The sequence below is a fragment of the Syngnathoides biaculeatus genome, chromosome 15 (assembly GCF_019802595.1).
Source record: "Syngnathoides biaculeatus isolate LvHL_M chromosome 15, ASM1980259v1, whole genome shotgun sequence".
NCBI classification, from domain to species: Eukaryota; Metazoa; Chordata; class Actinopteri; order Syngnathiformes; family Syngnathidae; genus Syngnathoides; species Syngnathoides biaculeatus.
Window position 1 is genome coordinate 8,469,812 of NC_084654.1, and position 24,318 is coordinate 8,494,129.

At 41.2% G+C, this 24,318-nt stretch overlaps 1 protein-coding gene across 3 annotated transcripts in view; it reads right to left on the minus strand.

The window, feature by feature from the left end:
* Positions 1-24,318, minus strand: part of daam2 (dishevelled associated activator of morphogenesis 2) — a 111,449-nt gene that overhangs the window by 22,318 nt on the left and 64,813 nt on the right. For all 3 annotated transcript variants that reach the window (XM_061842912.1, XM_061842914.1, XM_061842913.1), the window contains 8 exons: positions 18,990-19,064; positions 13,231-13,325; positions 3,183-3,516; positions 2,784-2,894; positions 1,402-1,505; positions 1,242-1,308; positions 1,048-1,165; positions 524-662 (listed from right to left, as the gene is read on the minus strand). In XM_061842912.1, the coding sequence (XP_061698896.1) occupies positions 524-662; positions 1,048-1,165; positions 1,242-1,308; positions 1,402-1,505; positions 2,784-2,894; positions 3,183-3,516; positions 13,231-13,325; positions 18,990-19,064 (1,043 nt within the window). The remainder of the gene's footprint in view (positions 1-523; positions 663-1,047; positions 1,166-1,241; positions 1,309-1,401; positions 1,506-2,783; positions 2,895-3,182; positions 3,517-13,230; positions 13,326-18,989; positions 19,065-24,318) is intronic.

The following is a 24,318-nucleotide window of genomic DNA, read 5'->3' on the forward strand; positions in this document are numbered from 1 at the left end:
CCTACTTGGAAGTACAGTTAAGAGAGAATTCCGTTTGTACTACAGTGCCTTCTTTGAGACTGAAATATCACTGTTTACAAAAATATAATAACTGCATGAAAAACAAACCAAGTTGATTGTATGGACAATGCTGTGAGATCTCTCAGTGGCCAGCAATGAAGACTAAAGGTAAACATCCGAAGTAGAAGAACAAAACCACTGACATGAAGCCAAGTGACTGCCTGGCAGCACCTAAACATGGCTCACTTGGCTGGATAACCTGCCTAATGCAATTAGAGTCGTATCCTTTTGATCTTGAGTTTGCTCTTTCCTGCTTTTTTCACACACGGAGTGCCGCTTCCTCAGACTTCACCCAAGAACCCCTGCTGCCACCTTTACTTTGCTTCACCTCTCTGAGGAATTACACTCTGCTTTTTTTTTTTTTTTTTTATTAAAGACTGCCAGGCATGAAAAATATTGAGAAGTGATTTGTCTAAGTATAGTACCTGTTGCTGTGATAAAGACACTCCAATAATTCACTTACATGCGAATGATGTTTTTAACATTGAAGTTGTCCAGCGGGGAAAGGTCGGGATCCTCCCCTTTGTCATCCTGAAGGACTATCTGCTGGAGGATCCTGTCAAGAAGCTGCCAGTGATGCATGCTGCTTCCACCACGCTTATCTGAATGTGGAGATGCAAGCACAATGGCAAAATGTTTTATTTTAAAGACTTAAATGCAGAGGTCATTCACAAAAGGTTCTACTTGTCTCAATTTTTATTAACCATTAAATGTTCTGGTATGGAATATTGTTGTTTTGACAGAGCAACAACCCAATAGATTTGAATTGATGACATGCAATACAATATGCTTGAAATATGTTGCTGTAATAGTACTGTCAAATGAGCAACAGCTACATACTGTTGCTGGTGAATAATTGTGTGTACGTGTGTCTGTGTTTTCTGGTTTTAGTAAGCAACTATTAATGGTAACTGTCCATCAACCGCCTGCCCACTTAGTCAAACCAAATGTATGTACAGTAAATACTAGTATAACATAGCAACTCACATGGCATTTGGAGACAGTGCTGGAGGATGGAGAGGAGGTGTGGATAGGCCTCAGAGTGGCTGAGCTTCTTTTTAACCAGCTCAAACATGGCACTGGCACTTTTGGTGTCTACATGGGTCTTTTGAGAATAATAACTCACATTATTGTCAAAACATCAAAAACAAACATCATCATCATCATCTTGTATTACTTACCATGTCAAACCTTTTGGCCAACTCGCAGTCATCCTCATTGCGTACCATTTCAAAAAAATCCAAATGCCTGATGAAAAAGAATAACAGAATTGTTCTAGCTTCATCCTCTGCCAAAATGTTCCTGGTATCATGCTTACTGTCTTGTGTAATTGTCACTTACCGATCTAGAGTGGCGTTTTCATGCTCTCGAAGCTTGTCAATAACTGGTTGGATGCCCAACATCAGGAATTCGTACCTCAGGTGGAGGCGGAACTCAAGGTTGTCCTGGAGATTGGCGAGCGGATTGTCATATATATATTACATTTGCCATAAAACTATATCCAAGATTGCTGTTATTATGATGTGCATTTTTTTTGACTGAGTATGTGGTTCAAGGGAGGCCCAATAGCTCAGTGGTTAGAGCATTTGTCTGGTAAACCAAGGGTTTTGAGTTCGTATCTCACTGGGGTCTACACTCCCCGTCAGGGGTTGCGTCAGGAAGGGCATCTGGCGTAGAAACCGTGCCAAACAAATATGACCGTTTCATCTGAAAGAAACGGTCACAGTATATGGTTCAAGGCATGATTTGGATCTGACAAAATCCAACCCCGTCAGGGGTTGCGTCAGGAAGGGCATGTGGCGTAGAAACCGTGCCAAACAAATATGACCGTTTCATCTGAAAGAAACTGTCACAGTATATGATTTGGATCTGACAAAATCAGATCGCTTGTTTATTTCAAACAACGCTGCCATGACTTGTACTCAAAGTGGGCCACATGGGAGAGGATAATAATCCAATTTGGTCACTTTAACCGCTTAAAAGAATCCAAAAGTTCTTCATTGGAATTTAAGAGCCCCACTACACGCATTGTAGTGAAATGCTTTACAATTAAACTCCCACAACTAAATGTTGTATCTGCATTGAATCTATTGTTTCTTTGCTCTAAAGCAGGGAAACTAGTGACTACCCACTCAGCTTTGAGTTAAGACTCATTCTCAAATAGAGCATTGGCAAGCACATTATCTCATCTCGTCAGGAACAACATATATGAATTGTTGTCTTTCATTCTTTAAAGTGTTTCACTCCAATAACGCTGGAAGGTATTTGGACAAAACCGGGACTCTCAATGAATGTGTGCCTACGTGACACCTCCACCTTGAATGAATGCAAAAACAGCCCTTGGGTGTAAACTCCGGTCGTAAATCAGTCTACATCGCAAGGCTCAAACGTCGCGTAACCATACGCAAATCACATTTTTGAGGGGAGGGGGAGTATTTTCAGGAAGACAAATGCGAGTGGCAGAAGACTACATACATCAAATTGTCATTGATTAGGGAGTAAGTATGTGCACTCCAGAATGGGAGCAGGGCACAATCCAACATCAACAGAAGGATTCAATCTCGTGAAAAACGGGCAACATTTTTCTTTTTTTAAACAGCTCCAAAATGTTTCAACTTCTATGGTAACCGAGATACAGTTTTTAATCGTTTATAAATATTGAAACCATGCTGACAAGTTTATCGGCATCTGGTGTACTAACTACAGTAAGTGCTGAAACTGACCTCTCCGGCTCCTGCATTAAGCACAGCGTTGATGAAGGACATAATAGCGGTCTTCAAGTTGACCTCGTCTCTGTAGCGTCCCGTACTCCTGTCCAGCTCATTCAGCAGCGTCTGCAAATAGGAGGGAGTGCTTGTCACTAAGGTTATTGAAGAACTAAAACTGAGCTCCATAACTCCAAATACCCTCACTGAGCTTTGTTATGTTCTCAAGGTGTGTTGACTGAGCCTGAGGTCAAAACGTCTGGAGGGGCAACAGCACGCGTCTACAACTCATCAAGACGATCTCAGTCTGATTTATTTTAGGATCACAATGTCTAGTCTCTCACATAAATGCTGTCAGCCCCAGGTTGAACAAAGAGAAAGCTAGACTATACCAACACTTGTCTTAGTTTGCCTAACCTGAAAACGAGTCCTTTCTGCTGCGTATTTTTGGTAGTGAGCCATGGCCTGTAACACTTTCTTGTGCCCGTCGGGGACCAGACATACTGCCCCGAGAATCTCCAGGACAGCCACTTTGGTCTTCACGTTCTCCGTTCTCAAACTCTGTGAGATTGTGTTGATGCTCTGTGGGTGAGCGAGTACATGGGCTCGACCCTGAGAATTGTTCATTAGAGCCTTGATGCAGCCGATGACAGAGGTGTGGACGCGGCTCTCAGAGGTCTCATAGTCCATGCTGCGCAGGAAGTTGAGGAGACAGGTGAGACCATCCAGCTCGATGAAGCGTGTCACAAACCTGAAAAGTGGAGGATGAAAATTCACTGAGCTAGACTTTAGAAAAAAAATTATGCATAATATTTATTCATTCATTTTAGTATAAAACCACAGAACAGTGATTAGGAAAGACTGACTAAAGTAATTAATGGATGGCTGTCAAATAATGCTGAGGCATAAAAGCTCTCCTGTGAATTGTAGAAGCAAAAACCTGACACAAAACGAGGGGCTCTAATTACTTGAGCTCATTGCTGACTTTAATAAAATCAGTACTACTCTATCTCTAGCAATGAGGTTGTTGTGGTAAATACTGATATTGGAAATATTGCATGTCCAATTTAACAAAAAACAAGTCTTGCTGACGTCGTTTGGAAGCACGATATGTAATGCTTCGGTTGGCGTACATTTCTTTACAGAAATAGTTGGGGTTTTGTTTCTATGACAAGTGCCTAATGGAAGCGCTAGGCTTATAGTGCGGTTTTATATTTATTGATTTATTTTTTTAAATTTCAGGTGTGATATAGAGACACCAGGGGAAAATGCCTCTGAAGACTGGCAAAGGGTTCTATATAAAGGCATACACCTAAAAGAGATTTATAAAAACCCACTTCATTAAAACCTTGTGTGGAATTTCCATGTTTAAAACTGGATTATTGAACAAAGGAGAGATACACAACACATGACCAGCATCTGATCACCATGCAATAATAGCAAGATGGCTGCAGGATTGAATCCTCAATCTAATATCTACAAGTGTAAAACCAGACATTGTATTTGGACTAAAGAAAGTCACATAAGCACAACCAGAAATGAACAGCCTCTTTTAATGTGAACGTCATATATCATAAAAGACGTCTCATTAACTATTCTAAATAGAAGAGCAGCCAGCTATTTACATCTTATATTGACAAGGTTAATGTCAGACGGGGTGCGATTGTTTAAACATGGCAGGATGCCAAAGTCGGCACTCAAATGAACTTCCTACACTGTCAAATTTCTGATGAATAACTTTAAACAGCAACAGGCTTGCAAGTGGGTGAAAAGGAGGACACACAGTGGGAGAGGAGTAATGGAGATGGGGACGATTTGTTGCCGATGCATAGATTTGACACCATCTGAAGGACACGGACCAACAACCCCTTCCACATTTTTAGTTTTTATAGCCATGGAAAAACCACAAAACATGGAAATTGATATTGCACCTATATTGAACCCAGATGCTCTTCTATTTAAACACAATCAGTTCCAGATTTCCAGCAAATACACACACTTGACCTGGCATGACCAATAAATTCCTAAAGAAATAAAACCATTTGACAATGCATTTGGATCACGCAATCAATCAGTGAACAAAGTGCTTCTTGTGTGTTTTTTTTCCTCCCAGGAACTCCAGTCTCCGGGAATAAATAAATGCACCACTTTAGACATGGTATGGCAGCCATGAAGGAGTGCATTCTGCACCATCTTCCAGTGAACCAGTGACAAGTGTTTGGCCCATGTACCATATCAGCCATATTCTCGTCCAAGAATTGTAAGACCACCTCAGAGAGATATAATTTAAACCAGTGAAGTGAAGTGAAGAACGTATGGGTAGCAGAGGATGAAAGATGCTGTAGATAAGAGTTCAAAAATATGAAAAACATTTATTCAGACTTTTCTCCACAGATAGACTTGAAGAAACATGTACATGCTTGTGCAAGTACAAGTCCTGTGTACCTCAACACCTTTACACACATAAATGGGCTATTAAATGATCTGTGAGCAGTCCATTGCATTGTTATAACATTCTGGAACAGAGAGTTCTTCTCACCATTCCGTACACTTAGTAGTAGCCGCCCTTCTATCACTTTGGAGTCTCCTTTCACCTTCTTAACATTTAGATTCAGCTGAGTACTGAACGGACCAATCGTTTTCTCTTTAGAAGGGAGCAACCACTACATACTTGAAAATCCACTGTGATTGTCTTTCAAGACAAAGAAGGAACTGCTGCACACGATTTGAAGTCAGGAAGTACTAAAACCTACTGGGGCCAAGCCAACAAGGCATACAGGCGTGTGTGCGCTTTTGCACACACATGCACACACAAAAAGAGCATAATATACCTTGGAATGTAATGACCCAAACCAAAGTGACAGGACTGCACTAATGTATGTTGAGGCAAGGACCAAGACAGTCAAATGTAACGCTATATGTAGCAGTATTTAGAGTCACATTTTCATGTTGTCTTAAAGAAATCATGCTAATGCAATAAAAGGATGAGTTCGAATTTCAGTGGAATGAAGGACAACTATTGAGGCAACTTTAAACTCCTGCAGTTGCGTGCCCGACAACTCCCACATTGCATTACCGACGCAATAACCCGCGCAGCACCTCTGCATAGCTTGTGCGTAACCTGCTGCGCACATGTCAAAAAAGTGCCTGTGCGGCAAGAATGGCAGCGCTCAGCTCTCTTGACTGGCACGTTTTAGTCACATGGTGTTATCACGTACTCGCCATTCCTCCGGGCTCCACATACCACCTACACCCGCCGCCTTCTTGATGGATTTTGCAGCATAATTCAACATATCATCCAGTTATTTTGGTCTTTTTGTTCAAGCAGACACTGCTTCTTATCGTAGTGGAACCATTTGTGTGTCTCAATGATCATAGGAGCTAAGATGTCTGGGGCTTCACGCCCCTGGTAGAGTCACCAATGGCAAAAAAGTCGTAGGTGAGGGGCCAGACAAAGTACGACTCTAAATCGCTGATGACATGTGAAAATAATGGATCTTGGCTTCCCTTGCCCAGACGCAGGTCACCGGGGCCCTTCTCGGGAGCAAAGCCTGGAGGTGGGGCTCAAAGGCGAGTGCCTGGTGGTCGGACCTGCCCTCATGGGGTTCAGCAGGGCACAGCCCGAAAGGGTAACATGGGTCCCCCTTCCCATGGGCTCACCACCAGTGAGAGGGGCCATAGGGGTCAGGTGCGATGTGAGCTGGGCGGTGACCAAAGGCGGGGGACCTTGGCGATCTGATCCCCAGCTACAGAAACTAGCTCTAGGGACATGTAATGTCACCTCTTTGGCAGGGAAGGAGTCCGAGTTGGTGCATGAGGTCGAGAAGTTCCAACTAGAGATAGTCAGACTTGCCTCTACACACCGCTTGGGCTCTGGTACCACTCCTCTTGAGAGGGGTTCCACTGTGGAGTTGCCCACAGTGAGAGATGCCAAGCAGGTGTGGATATACTCATTGCCCATCGGCTCGGGGCCTGTACGTTGAGGTTTACCCAGGAGGATGAGAGGGTAGCCTCCCTCCGCCTTCAGGTAGGGGGATGGGTCCTGACTGTCGTTTGCGCTTATGCACCATACAGCAGTTCAGAGTACCCACTCTTTTTGGAGTCCTTAGAGGGATTTCTTGGACACTAGGGTGAAGAGAGGGGTGGAGCTGTCAACCGATCAGCACTGGGTGGTGAGTTGGCTCCAATGGTGGGGGAAGATGTCGGTCAGATGTGGCAGGCCAAAACGTATTGTGAGGGTTTACTGGGAACAGCTGGCAGATTCCCCTGTTAGAAGGAATTTCAACTCCCACGTCCGAAACAACTTTGCTCACGTTCCGGGGGACATTGAGTCCGAGTGGACGGTGTTCCGCGCCTCCATTGCTGAGGCGGCCGATCAGAGCTGTGGCCGTAAGGTGGTCAGTGCCTGTTGTGGCGGCAACACCAAAACACCTTGGTGGACACCAACGGTGAGGGATGTTGTCAAGCAGCAAGAGTCCTATTAGGCATTTTTAGCCTGCGGGACTCCTGAGGCAGCTGATAGGCACCGGCTGGCAAAGCGGAATGCAGCTTCGGTCGTCACTGAGGCCAAAACCTGGACGTGGGAGGAGTTCAGTGAAGCCATGGAGAACAACTTCAAGATGGCTTCGAGGAAATCCTGGTCCACCGTCCAGCGTCTCAGGAGGGGGAAGCAATGCACCGCCAACACTGTGTATAGTGGGGATGGGGCACTGCTGACCTCAAGTCGGGATGTTGTGAGTCGGTGGGGAGAATACTTCGAATCCACCAACACGCTTTCCCATGATGAAGCTAACTCTGGGTGCTTTGAGGTGGGCTTTTTTATCTCTGGGGTTGAGGTCACCAAGAAGCTCCTTGGTGGCAGGTCCCAGAGGTGAACGAGATTCGCCCTGAGTTCCTAAAAGCTCTGAATGTTGTGGGGCTGTCCTGGTTGACACGCCTCAGCAACATTGTGTGGACATCAGGGACAACACCTCTGGATTGGAAGACTGGAGTGGTGGTCATCCCTTTTTAAGAAGAGGATCGGAGGGTGTGTTCCAACTATAGGGGGATCAAACTCCTCAGCCTCCTTGGTAACATCTATTTAGGGGTGTTGAAGAGGAGGGTTCGTCGGGAAGTCGAATCTCAGGTGAAGGAGGAGCAATGTGGTTTTCGTCCTGGCCGTGGAAGAGCTCTACATCCTCGGCAGGATCCTCGAGGGTGCATGGTAGTTCGCCCAACTAGTCTCCGACCCAGGACACGGTGGAGAGACTATGTCTCTCGGCTGGCCTGGGAACCCCTCGGGATCTCTCCTGAAGAGCTGGAAGAAGTGGCTAGGGAAAGGGAAGTCTGGGTATGCTTGCTGAAGCGACTTCTCCCGTGACCTGACCCAGAGGTGGGGTAGAAAATGGATGGATGAATGGAAAAAAATGTTGGTATCATCGTCATTCTTCCGCACCACTCAGGCAATCATTGCAATCTCTTAAACTTGTCAACGGGTAATTTGACTCACTCCTGGTGACCTTCTCCAACTATCTGAGACTTGAAGGGGGCCTCGTCCACACTGCAAGCACCTTTCATAGATGTTCAGTCCAATACTATTTTATGTAGATTACGAATCATCAAAGGTCCCTTTAGAAAGCTCTGATATTTTGTTCTAAATTCTCAAGTATTCTAGCTATGTATTTGGGTTATTATCCTGTTGAAAGACAAATTACTTGCAGCTGAGACCAAGCTTTTTGACAATGGGCAGCACGTTTCATTAAGAATACCTTGACAGTATTGAGGTTGAGACTCTTTGTCAGATGCAGCAATACAGCCTCCAAACATAACTAAGTCTCATCAATGTTTTTATCCAGGCCAGATTCATTACTTTGTTTGTATATGTTAGTCACATGGGCCTGCTTGCCACTTGACTGCGCTCGGTGGATTTTTTTTACATATAACCCAAGTATGCAGAAGTTAGAAATGTTTCTCACAAGAGCTCGTATTAACATGCATTAATCTCTCATGCCGTAATCATGGGATCTCAACTTGTGCCAAGAATGTGTAAATAGTTTGGGCTTACCATAACAGGAAATGCCACTGTGGACAGAAAAATCTACAATATGTCACAATCAACGCAGCAATACATTATTTATTTTAGGTGGGAGAAGATGATGATGGCTTGTTTGAGAATGTGTTTAATTAAATCAAGGAACATACACTAACTGGCCACAACAATAAATACACTTGCATGTCTAATCAGGGACATTTTCGACCTTCATTATGAAAATGATTTCATGAAGAAAAGTTTCAGTCTACCAAATGCAATTATTATTCTACTGGAAATTGGCACTTAAAACCGAGCATAATTTGATTATAATGGCCGTCTTTCTTTTATCATCCGTTGTACTTAATGTAGCGGTACTGTGTTTTCCACATCTGCCACACGCTTCTGAGGAGCAGAGTTAAAATCTGGCCTCGCCTCTGTGGAGTTTGCATGCTCTCTCTGCGCATTTGTTGGTTTTCTCCAGGTATTCCATTTCCTCCCACAAAAAAACATGCATGGTAGATTAATTGAAGACCCTAAATTCTCCATAGATATGAATTTGAGTGTAAATAGTTATGTGCCATGCGACTGACGACCAGTCAGGTTGTACTCCACCTCCTACCTGCAGTTAGCTGGGATAGGCTCCAGCATACCCACAACCCGAGTGAGGATAGGTGGTGTAGAAAATGTCTGGATATACCTAATGTAGGGTGTTGTGGGCATTTAAAGGTCCACTGTCATGAAATGTATGATTTTTAGTATGTTATTAATGGGAAAAAAAAAAAGGCAGCTAGAATTGACCCATCTGTTTTTTCCACCACAACACATGATTTTGATTTTTGTTATTCCCGCCATGAAAATCCTCTCAAGGGATTTGTTTTTGAGAAGAAGCAGGAAGTGACGTTAACGGCAGCAGCGCACTCTGGCTGGATCGTCTGTTTATACTAGTTTTACCTGCTCGGTAGGGTAGGGTAGCTCGTTGTTCCTCCGTGTTAGCCAAAATGCGGGCTCGTTGTATTGCTTGGTATTGTTCGAACACTCGGGAGGGTGGATTTACTATTCATACTTTTCAAAAAGACCCGGTTCGTCGTGAAAAATGGATTGTAATGGTGCAAAGGACGAGAGCTTTGTGGGTTCAAAATGACAGGTAGGTGTGTATAGAGCTATTAAAAAAAAAAAAAAACAATAGTTGGGGGGGCAAACGTAATCCACTCATAACGTAATGAAAGATCCTCGTACGCAAGTCAGGGGTGCTAAATGTGTAGACGTCCGCGTCGGACGGCTTCCACGCATCAGCCGCGAAAGGACGGCCTCCGCACTTGTCGACAAGGCCGAGCTGGCCTTGTGGATCGCCGCAACGCTGGGCCCTGCGTTAGCCCCGACGTGGAGGTGAATCGGGCGGGGATGTGGTTTGGCCGGACTCTTCCCCCACCGGCCACCGGTGTCTGGGGACCCCACTTCGCGCGTCTGCTCACAAATGATGGCTTCCGCATCGGCTCACCCACCACAGCTGGCTCGCCAGCAATGGCTTGCTCATTGCCGATGGCTTCCTCGTTGGACCCGACGCGGAGGTGGTTTGGCTGCTTGCGGGAGGAGAAAGGAGCTCTGGCATGGGTCCTCCTGAGTACGCTACATACTGCCGGGGAGTCTGTTGTTCGTTAGAAGTGATCCGGGTATCATCAAAATATAGCTTGAAATGATAGGGTAATATTGCCCAGGTCATTTCACTCGATTGTGAGATGTTCTCTTCTTCGAAAAGAGCTTCTGTGTTCCATAGCTAGTTGTCACTACATGTTTTCAGTGGTGAATGTCCCGGTGTAACATATGGCGACCACTTGGAGGTCGAATGAGACTTCCGCAACTTTGCACATGGATGACATGCTCTCCGCTCATATTTATTTTTTCATATGGACATTGAAGTGAATAATGTTATATTTTTCATGACAATATCTATTTTAGAATGTTCATAGGCATGACAGTGGAGCTTTAAACACTGCTATTATGTTAATTGTGTGACAAGGTGAGGAAAATGTCCAAGTCAACATAACCACTACATTTAAATTGCCAGAAAAAAGGTGGTCCTCTGTCTCAGGAAATATTTAGTAGTTCAGTATGCAGTATATAAAAAATGGTTACCAACCCACTCTTTCTGATGTGGAAATATTCAGAGTAGCAGCTAATAGTCTGAAGCAATATTGACACGGTCACTCTTGAGAAGCTTGGAGAAGTTGTACTGGAAACACAGTCAAGTCTCAATGATTCTGTGCCAGATGAGAGCTGGAGTGTTCTGAGAAAGAATGGCCCTCGTAATGTTTTGAAAAGCTTCATTTCACATCTTACTGCTGTTATTTTGCCAGAGACATTACAGTGAGGAACCTCATACATTTGATGCCATGTAACCTGATTCCATCTCTTGCCAAGTGGTTCAGTTCAGGTATGGTTTGCTTTGAATTGGTAAAAAGAAGTTTGCCATGATTTTCCAGAGCAAGGTGTTCAATTGATTTTCACCATCTTTAAGTCTGCCTTAAGTAGTCCTTTTTTATTTTCCACTGTAGTTTAGAGCATCATACTTACCCGACACATGTTTAACTTGTCCCTGAAGATGCCAATCCATTGGTATTTCCTGCCATTGTTCTAGATATTTATTGGATCTTGGATTCACTCTCAAGTCTACATGAGTCAGAGGACAATGTTGATTTCATGTGAAACTGGTCTTGGTGACTCTTTGATCCTGAAAATATTACTCATTTCACATTCAAATTGGAGTGAAAAAAAGTTTTCTTAATAGAGCTATAGACATCCAAACAGGCTGAAAAATTGTGAAAGCACAGTGGAATTAGTGGACCTGATCCGCGCTGAATATCTATCTTTCCTTGAGAAGATTTTGGCTCCTAATAAAACTCTGTGATGATACAGCCCATTAATTTAGTTGATTTTTTTTTGGTACAGTAGAACAGACACCAATAGTGAACATTCTTGCATGCTGTCCACTCTCAAAAAGCATCTAGAGTGACAAAGATTTAAAGACCACAAGGCTCTCATGCTCGCATCCAGCTGTTAAGTTTTAAAACAGCGGTTTGGTAGCGAAGTTACTTCTGACCTCACCACCTGGCTATGTGCATGCCCACCATGTTTTTGTTCTATGACCGAGCAATAAGAGGTCTCAGGGCACAGGAAAGCCTTGTCACGCCACATAGCATCTGGTTCTCCAAAAAGCCAGACAGAAGGAGGGACCACGGCTAATCTAGGCAGTGACCTAACACAGTCATGAATTAAAACAACGTGAAGACAAAATGAGACACAGCCATAAAAGTGTGTCACATATATGAAGTGTCTACATGAAATGCAAGTGCTCCGTCACATTTGACACAGACAATCCCGTCAGACATTATCATGGGCAACACTGAGGGTAATGTCTTTTAAAAGTGAAAATCTTCACTGAATCATCCATCCATCCACCATGTTGTGAACCGTTTCTCCTCAGTATGGTGACAGACTTGCTGGAGCCTATCCCAGTTGACTCTGGTCAAAAGGCAGGGTAAACGATGAACTGGTCGCCAGCCAATCATGGGGCACATATAAACAAAGATCCATTCACACTCACATTCACAGCTACGGGCAATTTAAGACTTTTCAATCAACCTAGCATGGATGCTTTTAGGATGAAAGAAAAACTGGGGTACCTGGAGAAAATCCAAGCAGCCACAGAGAGAACATGCAAACTCCACATAGGCGAGACCAGATTTGAGCCAGTCTTCAGAACTGTGAGGCTCACGTGCTGACTAGTCATCCACAATGGCGCCTCTCAAGGCATCAATAAAACTCTCATTCAAACACACGCATGCACACACACACAAACACATGCACTGTAGCTTATCCCTCATTATTTTAATCATGCCATTGTGATCACATTAACATAACATTAACCTTAACACTGGAACACCCCAGCTACCCACAACACTGCTCAACCTAAAACATCAATAACTTAATGAGAAACAACTCTGTAATCACGCATTTGCAGGTGCAATTGTGAATAATGCAGACTGAAGCAATACAATTATCTTTTCTGAGATTAATGAAATGAAAAAGAAAAACAGGCGAACATTACTTTACTGATAGCCTCCAATATTGTATGTACTACTGAAATCTTCAGATGTCCAAAAGATTGACCTACAAATTAGTTTTCATACAATCTTAGGTAGAGTCAAAACAGCTAAAATTTAAAAGTAAAAATGGTGTTTACACCACTCATGTCAATACATAAAAACATATTACGGTACTACAATGTAGTGGACTTTATAAACACTTATCCGCCCTACAATTGATTGATGACTAGTCTGGGGAGTACTAGTCTGGGGTGAACTCCATCTCTTGCTCCAAAGTAAGAGGAGATAAACACTACAGAAAATGGATAGAGTGATTTGTTTTAAACTCCTACAACACAGTAGAGTATATTACCTCATTGGCTGAGTCCGAAGCGCTGTTTTCAGATCTTCCACCACCTTGTTCCTCATTTCCATTTCTTCCTCATCAAAGGCAAACAGGGTCTGCATCTGGTGAGTAAATGAATAAAAGCTGATTAAGATCTGGTGACTCATTTAGAACATGTGTTTAATTGGAGCAGCAGTTTTACACACCTACCAGCATGCCTTGATGTTAAATAATTATGCTTTAAGAGGACACATACCAAAATAAGTAAACAATCCGAAGTCAAAACGACAAAAATTGCCTAAATACAAAAAAAAAAAAAAAAAAACCAATAGTAACAACCCACACCATTCTGTAATAAAGACATGTAAACATGACATAACGTCAAACTGCTGCTGTGCTGACATGCTGACATCCATCAGGACCACAAGTGCTTCTATTTAACCCCCAGTTAAATAGTTTCCATAGGCGCTCCAAGCAAGTCACAGTGGCTGCATAACCCTTCAACAGAACATTTAATAATACCCATCTATGTAAGAGAACCCTCCACATGTTTGACTTCTATACAACACTTCCTTTCTGTTTAATGTGTGAATGTTTAATCGAGAAAACAGGGCATCAAAACAACCATCATGGCAATTTTGCTCTGTGTCCAGATGGTTGAAAAAAGTTCTGGCAATAAATACTTTGAGAGTCAATGGGGAAGTTGAACACACAAATGTCAGGGAGAGAAACTACACGCTTAGTTCACCCTGTGCACGACTATTGCCAAACATTTCTACAGTTAGTATTTGTAAACACATTTTAACTTGGGTCCGGCACACACATTTGGATATTATCAAAACCAATTGGTACACCAGCAGAGGGTATTCCTCTGAATGAATTAACGGAAATACCCTCTTTGAGCCAGAAAAATGCCCATAGGCACTTCAGTTATCAATGACTAGAACTAATTAAATTCTTCACTGGAACCATGCATGTGTAGAAAATGTGTTAAAGTCTTTACAATCTCGGTACACTTTTAAAATCAAAGGCAGCTTGGCTGAAGACACATTTGGATTAGAGGCATGGGACTAATGGATGACAAATAGCAAACACAGCTTTATTAAGACTGGGAAGCAACACCGGACGACTTATGCCACAATTTGTGAATGGATTGTGGATGCTTGGGCTATCGTGTCTGCTTCCATTGTTATTCAAAAAGTCGGTATCATATCTGAGGATCCGCACGGCACCGACACTAAAAATGACAGTGACAATGACAAGAGGGAAGCTGACGTGTTTGATGGAGAACTTGTCCAGCTGTTCATTTTGGATCCAGAAGATAAGGACTTTGATGGATTTCTGGATGAGGATTAATTAAAAAATAACTGTTAAATACTTCAATAAAAGTACAATTGAACTCAGTTTTGCTCCCGATGCCTTTTTAAATACAGTAGCATGCATGCTACTGTATGTTTTAAGATATATCGCCATAAAGCTCTATAGTTACAGTGGTAGCTTTAATTACGAACGTCTCTAGTAACAAAAAATTCAGGTTACGAAACACCTCTTTGGAAAAATACTGTCTCTAGTTATGAAGGAAATTCTGTATACGAAAAGAAAAAAATGGGGACTGTCCACTGAACGTAAACATCCTGAATCTTTGTGTGTGTGGCGTGATAGAGCTGCTCTCCTATTGGCTATCGGTGGAGCATTTTCCTGTCATCCCGTTGGATAGGAGGGATGTCAATATATACCCATGATGCACTTCCTGCATCTTGGTTTGTGTGGCACGAGCGAGCTGCCCTCCTATTGGCAATCACGTAGCATCTTCGTGGCAGAGAATGTGGTTTTTTTTTAGGTTGGTTTCTCACAGGCCACTATTATATAATCCTAGATAGATACCACTGAGTTCAGGCTTGTAGTGTGGTATGGCCCCTTTTTCACTAAGCATCAATAAAGGCAGATTTTTGGTCCGTCAGTTACCCAATAAAAATACCCAGAATGCACAACCTGACTGAACAATGGCTGTTGGCTTAAATACTCTTGCTATTTCAACCTTAACTTTATTGGTAGTATATTTACCATGTGAAATATCTTCTAAAAAATAAAACTATGTGGAAACAGAAACCTATGTAGATGTTAACCGTTAGACAAAGACTTTGGATAATGATACAGAATCCTGATGACTGTTCATTTGTAAGATTGTTTTTTTTTTTTTTTTTTTTTTACTGTTTTGAGCTTGTCCTGTCAAACGTGTTTTATGTTTTGAGCTAGTCCTGTCAAACGTGTTTTATGCGTGTTTATATTTAATGCCTGTCCTGTCCACAACCCTTGTAATGAGTTTATCTAAAGGAGATTTCCCTAACGGAATAATGGGTAAATGAAATAAGAATATTCATGGTTTACCGATACTTTCTGCTCTCATTTCAACACCAGGCCTTGTGTTTGGTGTCTGCAACCCACCAGTTCGTCTTACACTGTTTAATTGGTGTCACCTGGGTTGGGCATTCACTCTTGGCCATAGTTTAAGCTGAAGGAAATGAGATTCATACCATACATCAATATAGATATAGTGAATATTGTACATCTTACAGATAAAGTGGATGTATTGTAAATAGAATTACATTTTAAATAATTTGTAACTTGAAGGTACAAACAAAAAGTAGTTGATTTGGGTTATTGTTAAGATGAATAGACATTTTGTCATTCTCGCAGGAACACCGACGGTCACTCAACTAATTTTGGAGAGAGTAACCACCAGAATATTTGAAATATCACTCAGAGGCCGATAAACACTTTTAGGGATATGACGTGGTTTTATGAATGAACACCAACACGGTGGGATGTTTGGTAATCTTGTAAAGCCTTGAGGCTAAAATGAGCTCATCCAATAACTGGGCTACTGTGGAAGGAGACCTCTCCCTGGTGAGCTCAAATGAGAGCCAAGACGTGAAGTCATTGTTTAACAAATCAACTCCGAATTATTTAAACGCTCTTTTGTCAAGATGGTGTAAGGAGTACAGTGGAGGAGGACATTACTGGAGTGAGGGGGAAAATACAAAACACCAAAGAACTATGGTGAGTGGACGTACAATTAAGGTGACGAATGAAATTATTGCCTTCTGAATATGGGCCATTTTTATATCATTGACCGATCACAAGACATACCCCACAGAATTTCACAGTAATTTTACTGATATAGGTATTTGAATTCCTGGTAATATTTTTCAAAATTTCAATGTTAAAATGTCTTTCTTATGTGTCTATATAAAGTTTAATGATTTCGATATATAGGATTTTTCTCCTAATGCTAAATATCCCATTTCCATGAAAATTAGCACATGCATCTTTGTGTGTTCAGAGTTCCTTTATTAGTTCTTTTACAAATTACTGAAATTTGAATTCAATCATTTTTTGAAAATTTAATTTTCAGCATTTGCATTTCAGAATGGGTGTTCTTACTTACTGATTAAATTTTTAAAAAATGTCCCACATATACTGCAAATGCTTTAAGATACAGCCCCCTCAAAAAGTATTGTAATGTCAAAGTAATTTCCTTTGTTTTTGTTGTATACTGAAGAAATTTTGGTTACAAATAAAATGATAAATATGAGAACAAGATTCCATATTCCAGCTTTTATTTCATGGTATTAACATCTAGATGTGATAATTCAGGACAGACTACCTTCTGTTTAGAGCTACCCACATTTCAAGTGCGCAAAAGCCCTGGAACAGACATTATTAAATTAACTTAACATGAATACCATTAACATAACATTTGGTGGCATAACCCGAACTTTCAATAACTGTCAAACGTTGGAGCCATTGGGACTTCACCAAACTCTTGCATTCTTCATTTGAAATGCTTTTCAAAGGCTTTACTGCAGCCACTTTCAGGTAGTTTCTGGGGGTTTTCTCCCTCTAGTCTGCTCCTCAAGAAGTAAAATGCATGCCCTATTGGGTTTAGATCCATTGATTTACTTGGCCAGTCTAATACTTTCCACTTTCTCGCTACGATGAAGTCTTTTGTTGTGCTGGCAGTGTGTTTTGGATCATTTTCTTGATGGACGATGAAGCTTCTCCTGATAAGTTTGGATGATTTTTTTGTAAATTGCCAGAAAAAATGTTTTTGTAGACTTCAGAATTAATTCTGCTGCAACCATAAGTTACATTAAAAAAAACTAGTGAAGTAGCCATCCAAGCCATGACATTACCTGGACCATACTTCACAGATGAGCTTGTGTTTTGGATCAGAAGCAGATCCTTTATTTCTCCATACTTTGGCCTTTCCATCACTTTGGGATAGGTTAATCTTTGTCTCATCGTACCTTTAAACTTTTGTTCCAAAACATTTTTATTTCTGATGGTGTTCTTGGGATGGAACTCATCATTCATCTTCCTCCAAACACGGTTAGTGGAATTATGACCAAAAAGTTCAATTTTGGTCTCATCTGACCACAATACTTTCTTCCATGACTCTGTATCATCCAAATGGTCATTGGCAAACTTAAGATGGGCCTTGGCAGGTGCTGGTTTAACGACCTCATATAGGTGCATCTGATTCAGGATAATACATTATGGAGTGGAGGTGGACTTTTAAAAGCGGACTAACAGGTCTTTGAGGGTCAGGTGTTCAAATACTCATTTGAAGCTGTATCACACAAATCATTAAAAAAAATTCATACATTGTGAATTCTGGATTTTCTTGATTTTCTCTCTCACATTGGACATGCACCTATGATGAAAATTTCAGACTCCTCCGTAATTTCTAAGTGGGATAACTTGCAATATAGCAGGCTGTTCAAATACTTATTTTCTTCACTGTATATAGCAGCTGGAACTCTTTATTTTACTCTGATATTTATTTTGTGATCTCAAATCCAAATGTCTTCCCTATATAACAAAAACAAAGAAATGTACCTTTCCGTTCCAATTTTTCTCGAGAGGACTATATTAGCTTGATTTGTTGTGTGATCAGTTGTAACTCAAAACACACACTGAAAAAACACATCTCAAACCATGAATTGCTCACTAATGGCCAATGTGATGCTTATTGAAAAGTTAAGTGTGTTGAATTGAGTTCATTGCCACTTGTCTCATTTGCACTTGCAAGTAAAAGTGTGTATGGGGGGTGGACAAAAAACAAAAAACAATGGCCAAATGACGGTTCATATCTTGAAAAACAATAGGTGGGATAAGTGTATACATCCTGCAAGAGTCTTGCTTAAAAATTGCTTAAGTGTTCTATGATTTCGAAAGTTTTTTGTGCAACACGAGTTGTACAAAAAAAAAAAAAAAGCTGGATACCATGTGGGATGTAGTACTTCCCACATGGTATCCAGCTGATGTGGCGCAAATTCGTCAGTGGCCTAATGTACAATGAGACATAACAACGATCATAGCGGTTGTGCTTAAAATAATACAGAGAGCATGGCTGAGTAGTTGTTTTTATTAGCAGCCCCTCCCCACCCACCCACAAAGGAAAAAAATAAAATTAAATCACAGCTAGAGGTAATGAGCAGTTCAATCCTGGCCTCCCTCCATGTCTCAAGACTGCCATTCCCACTGACTGCTGTGTGTATAACTGGCCTGTTTGTCATCACAGTGTGGGAGAATGCTGGGGTCGCACGGAAGGAATTTGATCATGTAGTTAAGGACATGACAAAAAAACAAAACAAAAAGGAATAGTATACACTCTTAGTCTCCTACTGAGCAAGGAGGAAACTGAAGATGCAGTAGGACAGCTGTCATTTACCAGGAATATCACTTGTTAAGTAATTTCAGAGAGAACAGGTAAGACTTACAGCAGCCATGGAGTTGATACGGTCAATGTAGTAATCAGGCCAGCTTGTAGCAAGCTTGTTTGGGTCCTCTTGCTCCTGATGAGAGATACATAAACAGTCAAACATTGATTTGCACTTTTTAAAAATGGAAAGCAAAATCAACTCATATTGTTCCTCCCGAGACTCAGGACTAAAGTCCGTTGGAATCACAATACCAAATCGCCCGATAATTTGGTTATAACAGATGTTTACTACGGTCAGTACAGTCAGCATATACAAAAAAAAAAAAAAGTCTCCATATAATGAGCCCTTCACCTGTTGATGTTTGGTGTTGTCAAGATACTGGACTGAATAACGTGCCACTCCGGTTATGCTTAATTAACGGTTAATATTAATTTATTTTTGAGAGCAAAGTGTTGTTTCAAAAATAAATTGGTGAGGTGCAGAAAGCTTTATAGCTTAACTCGCAAGCTGGTAGGCTCGCAAGCTAGCTTGTTAGTTTGCGAGTTGGCCTCTGATTTATGTCTCTTGCTTTTTTTCAGGCCGGTTCCCTCCTCCCTAGTAGGTACATCGCAGGAGGTTGGCTGCTTGAAAAGTAGATCTTGGGGCAAAAAAGTTAGGGGACCCTTGATCTAGACAATTAGATTTGAATGGGTATGTTTCGATATCATCGCTGCCATTTCAACCAGCATCATTTTTAATCTCCACTGCACTTTACCAGATTTTGAACTCAAGTTAAAATTATCAAATACAATAGAAGTCATTCAAACTGGTGACGTGCTTGGCACGCAATGGCAGACAGATCATGAAACTGAGATTAACGAACCAGTGCCCTTGGTCTGCCCCTTGCTTGACAAGGCTTAAAAATAGCTGGTCCAAACCATGTCACACTGCATTTTTGTGATTGACTTTTATAGCTGGACAGTACAGTGGAAAGTCTTGTTAGACCATTTGCATTACAGTTCGGAGGGCTGGGGTTGAAATATCCCAGCCCTGCTTGTGTAGAGTTTGCATGTTCAGCCCGTGCCTGCATGGGTTTTTCTCTGGACACACCGGTTTCCTCCCACATCATAAAAACATGCACTAATTGGAGACTCTAAACCAGGGATGCGCAATGTGCCGATCGCCAAGGCAGTTTTGGTTGATTGTGTAACCGGATGCAGTCAGTGTATCATCTCGTCGCTTGACTTAGGTGTGGTTAATACATCGATTGTGCGCGTCAATTAACTTGACAGTCGGTTTGACAAATCCTGGCCTCTTCTGACGTGTCACTGCGCATCTGCACATAAAGGGGTGTTCTAGGAAAATGACCTGTCTCCTGCTTACTCAATGGCAGTGGCAGTGATATGCACCCCCCTAAGGGTAAAAAATTGCGGCCAACCCTGCTCTAAATTGTCCTTGGGTGTGATTGTGAGTGCAAAGAGTTGTTCGTTTCTATGAGACCTGCATTTAGTTGGAGACCAGTTTGGGGTGTACCCCCGGCTCTCACCATGAGTTACTTGGGATAGATGCAAATACACCTTTGATCCCAGTGAGGAAAAGTGATAACGGATAGATTAATTATAATGGTTGTCAAATATCGGACTGTTAAAAGATTTTACACTTTTGCGGTTCGGCAGTCCCTATCCCTCACGAATAGCGGGCATCCACTGCATGAAGAAATTACTGCTGGTCATATTTTGGACCTGTCCTGGCAGAAAACATTCCAGTTAATTTCTGAGCTAAGATGTTCATGCGGCAAACCTATCACTCGACAGGGGCAGCTCACTCAAACAACACCGTACATTCCACAATTCCGATGACATTAAACATGATTTACATTCAAAGAGGACAGGAATCCCGAGGAGACTGAAGTATTCCTATTGTGAAGGCTATTCCGCTCTTTACAACAATCGTTGGGCAGATTGAAACAATTGTCTGATACTGGAGTTCACAAATATTTAAATGCTAGTTGTTTTGATTTTCAAGTAGGATTGTTCAAAATATTAGCTGAAATTAAACACTTTCGATACTTTTGGTGACCATTCTCAACCTACAATGTTTGTCTAACAATAATAATAGAGTGTAAAAGTCATACATACATATTTGTAACTTTCTATTCAATGTTTTCAGAGGAGTAGGTGGTAGCCATCACAAATTCTCAGCCATGGTTGAAAGACTTTGAATTGCCATTTCAGCGCTCTGTTTATTTGGTTAAAAAATGCACAGTGTACTTCACTTAGAGTATACTTTGAAATGCTGAGAAAAGGGAACACAATAGGACCGAGGCACAATACAGGTCCATATTGTACGGTTCGCTGAATATTTCTAGATTACAAAATGTGGGCTGTTTTCTCTTTCAAAGGTTCCATGCCATGAATTTTCCATTTATTCCTCAACTCATCTGAGTTTGGCAGGTAATGCAAAGTTTTGCACAAGACGCAGCTGCTTTGTCACGCAGCCATTTTCTCCTGGAAAAAAAAATACATGCACACTTTGGGAATTTTAAACACTGATGCTTGTTTGGGAACTAACAACTTAAGGGCTTTGTTTTAGGTTTTAAAATAAACAGTTAATGATGAGCTATTTTTTTTATTTGTATGACTGGTTTTATGATGAGACCTTTTCTCAATATAGGTGGCGAGCGGTCTTCATTGGTTTCACTGCTTTGAAAACTCAAAATTGGTTCCAAAGTTTGCACTTGTCTGGAAAGATTTTCTAGGCCGTTTTGGAGTGGCTTTGTGAGAATTCCCGTGAGGTTAGAGGTCAGTGATGACAGAATAGAGGGCATGCCTTAAAATCGCTTTTCTAGATTTCAGGTCTCACTGTAATCTCTAATAAAAGGTCCTGAGGTGAAGTCTCCAACTTCTTCCACATCTAACTAATCCAACGATGCCTTTGTGGACCTTTCCAGAGCCACAGTTATGCTGGAACAGGAATGGGCCTTTCCCAAACATTTCCAAGGAAGTTAAGAAGCACAGCTTTGTCCAAGGTGTTTTAGAATGTGCACTCCAAAATTAAACTGAGTAAGAAGTCTGTATGCTTTCCCCCCCCCTAATTGCTCAGGATGGCCCTTCAATGTTAAAATGGCATATTTTAGTACAAAACTTTTCATCTATTGTTCACTCTCGCTGTCACTACAACACGTTCCTGACAGTGAGGGAAATTGTCCAATATTGAAGAGTCAAAGAGTCAATATCTCCACAGGGAATACTTATCTATGGAAGTTAGGATATAAAATCTCACCCAAAAGACAGGAAATGGACAGGATATTGAATTCTTGGAAGTTATGTAACACTTGTTGTTTCTTACAAGTTACCACTGTCACAGAATTGGATTGTACACACAGCCACAAGTAGAAAAAATCTATATATTTTTTTAACTAGCGTCACGCTATGAGAGAGGCATAGTGTATTAACCCATCAATCAAGCAGGGAGACAGTTTTCTCGCAAAAGGCTGAGATTCACATTTGTTGGATTAAAAATGTCTGTCTTTCGTGCTTTTATCCTTATTTTACCACTCACTATACAGGGGAAACAGCCAAGGCCAGACCGCAAATGTTGAAAGTTCACAGACAACTGACGCCTATTATAATTATGCTTAGTGGTACCTTGACATACGAGTTTTCCAAGATAACACACGCAGGCGGGAGAATATTTTGCTTCATCATGCAAGTCACGATTTGATGTACGAACAACTTCCAGTAGCTAAACAATGTAGAATTCTAAATTAAAATGTAATATTCCTGAAATTAGAAAAGGATGCCTCTTAGAATGAACAAGGCAAAACCTACAGAAAGTATTGCTAAAGCAACAATAACTTTACCTCATGGCACTTCTGTTTTAATTTGTGTGCTAAGATAAAGATTTTGAGAAACACACAATATGGGAGTTACATGACGTAAGCAGATTTACATTGAAAGGAGTGAGACTGCAGATGTGATGTGATATTTATATGTGTAGCAGTAATTACCTGCTTACACTTACAGTACGTGCCAATTAAAAACATTTTTGAAATGCATTTACAATGCAAGTCCATTATAGTACACCTTTCACCCTTGATCCCTTTCATATCAAGACTGTGTCATTGTTTTCATGTAATACAGTTAAAAGTAGTTAACTGTCCAAATGTACAACTGGAATTGGAAGCTACCAAACAACTGGCATTCCTTCAGTGGTAGCTACAATACCTATTAGTTTGCTCTGCAGGTGAATAGTTTGTTGTTGTCTCACTGTCCAGGTGTTATTCAATCACAACAACTGACGACGACGCCAGGGAGGGAACACAAGAGAAACTACTGTTTGTCGCAGACAGGAATGACTGTGCAGCATTTTGCGGTCTCTATGTTAAAATCGCTGACATGCTGTAATTCCTCAGTACACATGGCACCACTGTGCTGTGTCCTTGGCTAAACAACCTATAAATATGCACGACGACTTCAAATTTGTGAGACCTTTCAGACAGTATACAAGGACTCCTGGCTGCATAAGCATGCATGGGGAAGTGAGGTATTATCCAATATTGCCTCCATCATTGAATGAAGTATTTGTTTAACTCTTCCTCTAGCTTTTGGACATGGACTGTTTGGCTCAGATTGACTCTTTAATTTCCAACCAGAACACATATGTTATTGCGTTTCACCCACAGCCTTAACGCAGGAAATCATTTCAGTCATTAATAGAAGGAAGAACATCAAGTTGGTTTATGGTAAGTCAGACCTAAGTTTTAACATTGCCTTTAATACAGTTTTGAATATTTAAAGTAAATTTTTGTCGCTGCTTCTCAGAACAATTGAATTCCTGCAGTACTTTTGAATCTGTGAGTTTTCCCAGTCAATGTCAAAATAAGCATCTTGCCTATTGATGTTATATGAAAAAAAATTGCTTATGCATGCATTCTTGCAGACACATCTCTTTTAACCAGTGTATTTCAAACATTTTTAGCTCATGGCCCACATTACAAATGTTTCCACCCCAGCACCCAAACTTATTCAAATGCATTATGTATTTCCACAGTGATAAAATAGGCACACTAATGATAAAGAATACCAACTATATGTATCAACAAGTTCTTTCAAAAGATATTGAACGCCTGGTTTATGATCAATGAAATTATTTCCACGTAATCACCTCTATGAGACCTGATTGTGCAAAAAATTGGTTCCACCTTTATAATAACACTTTGCTGCACCTGCACACAAACAAACCAGCACGTGCTTACTACTTTTCAATTGCAATGTGAGAGCCCATCTGATCAGCTATGCCCACAAGCATTAGCTGGATGAAGGAGGGGTTCAACCATCATTCAACTTACAACACAAAACCTTTGGCAATAAAACCAAAGAGGCACATGGGAGGCTTTAAGAACACA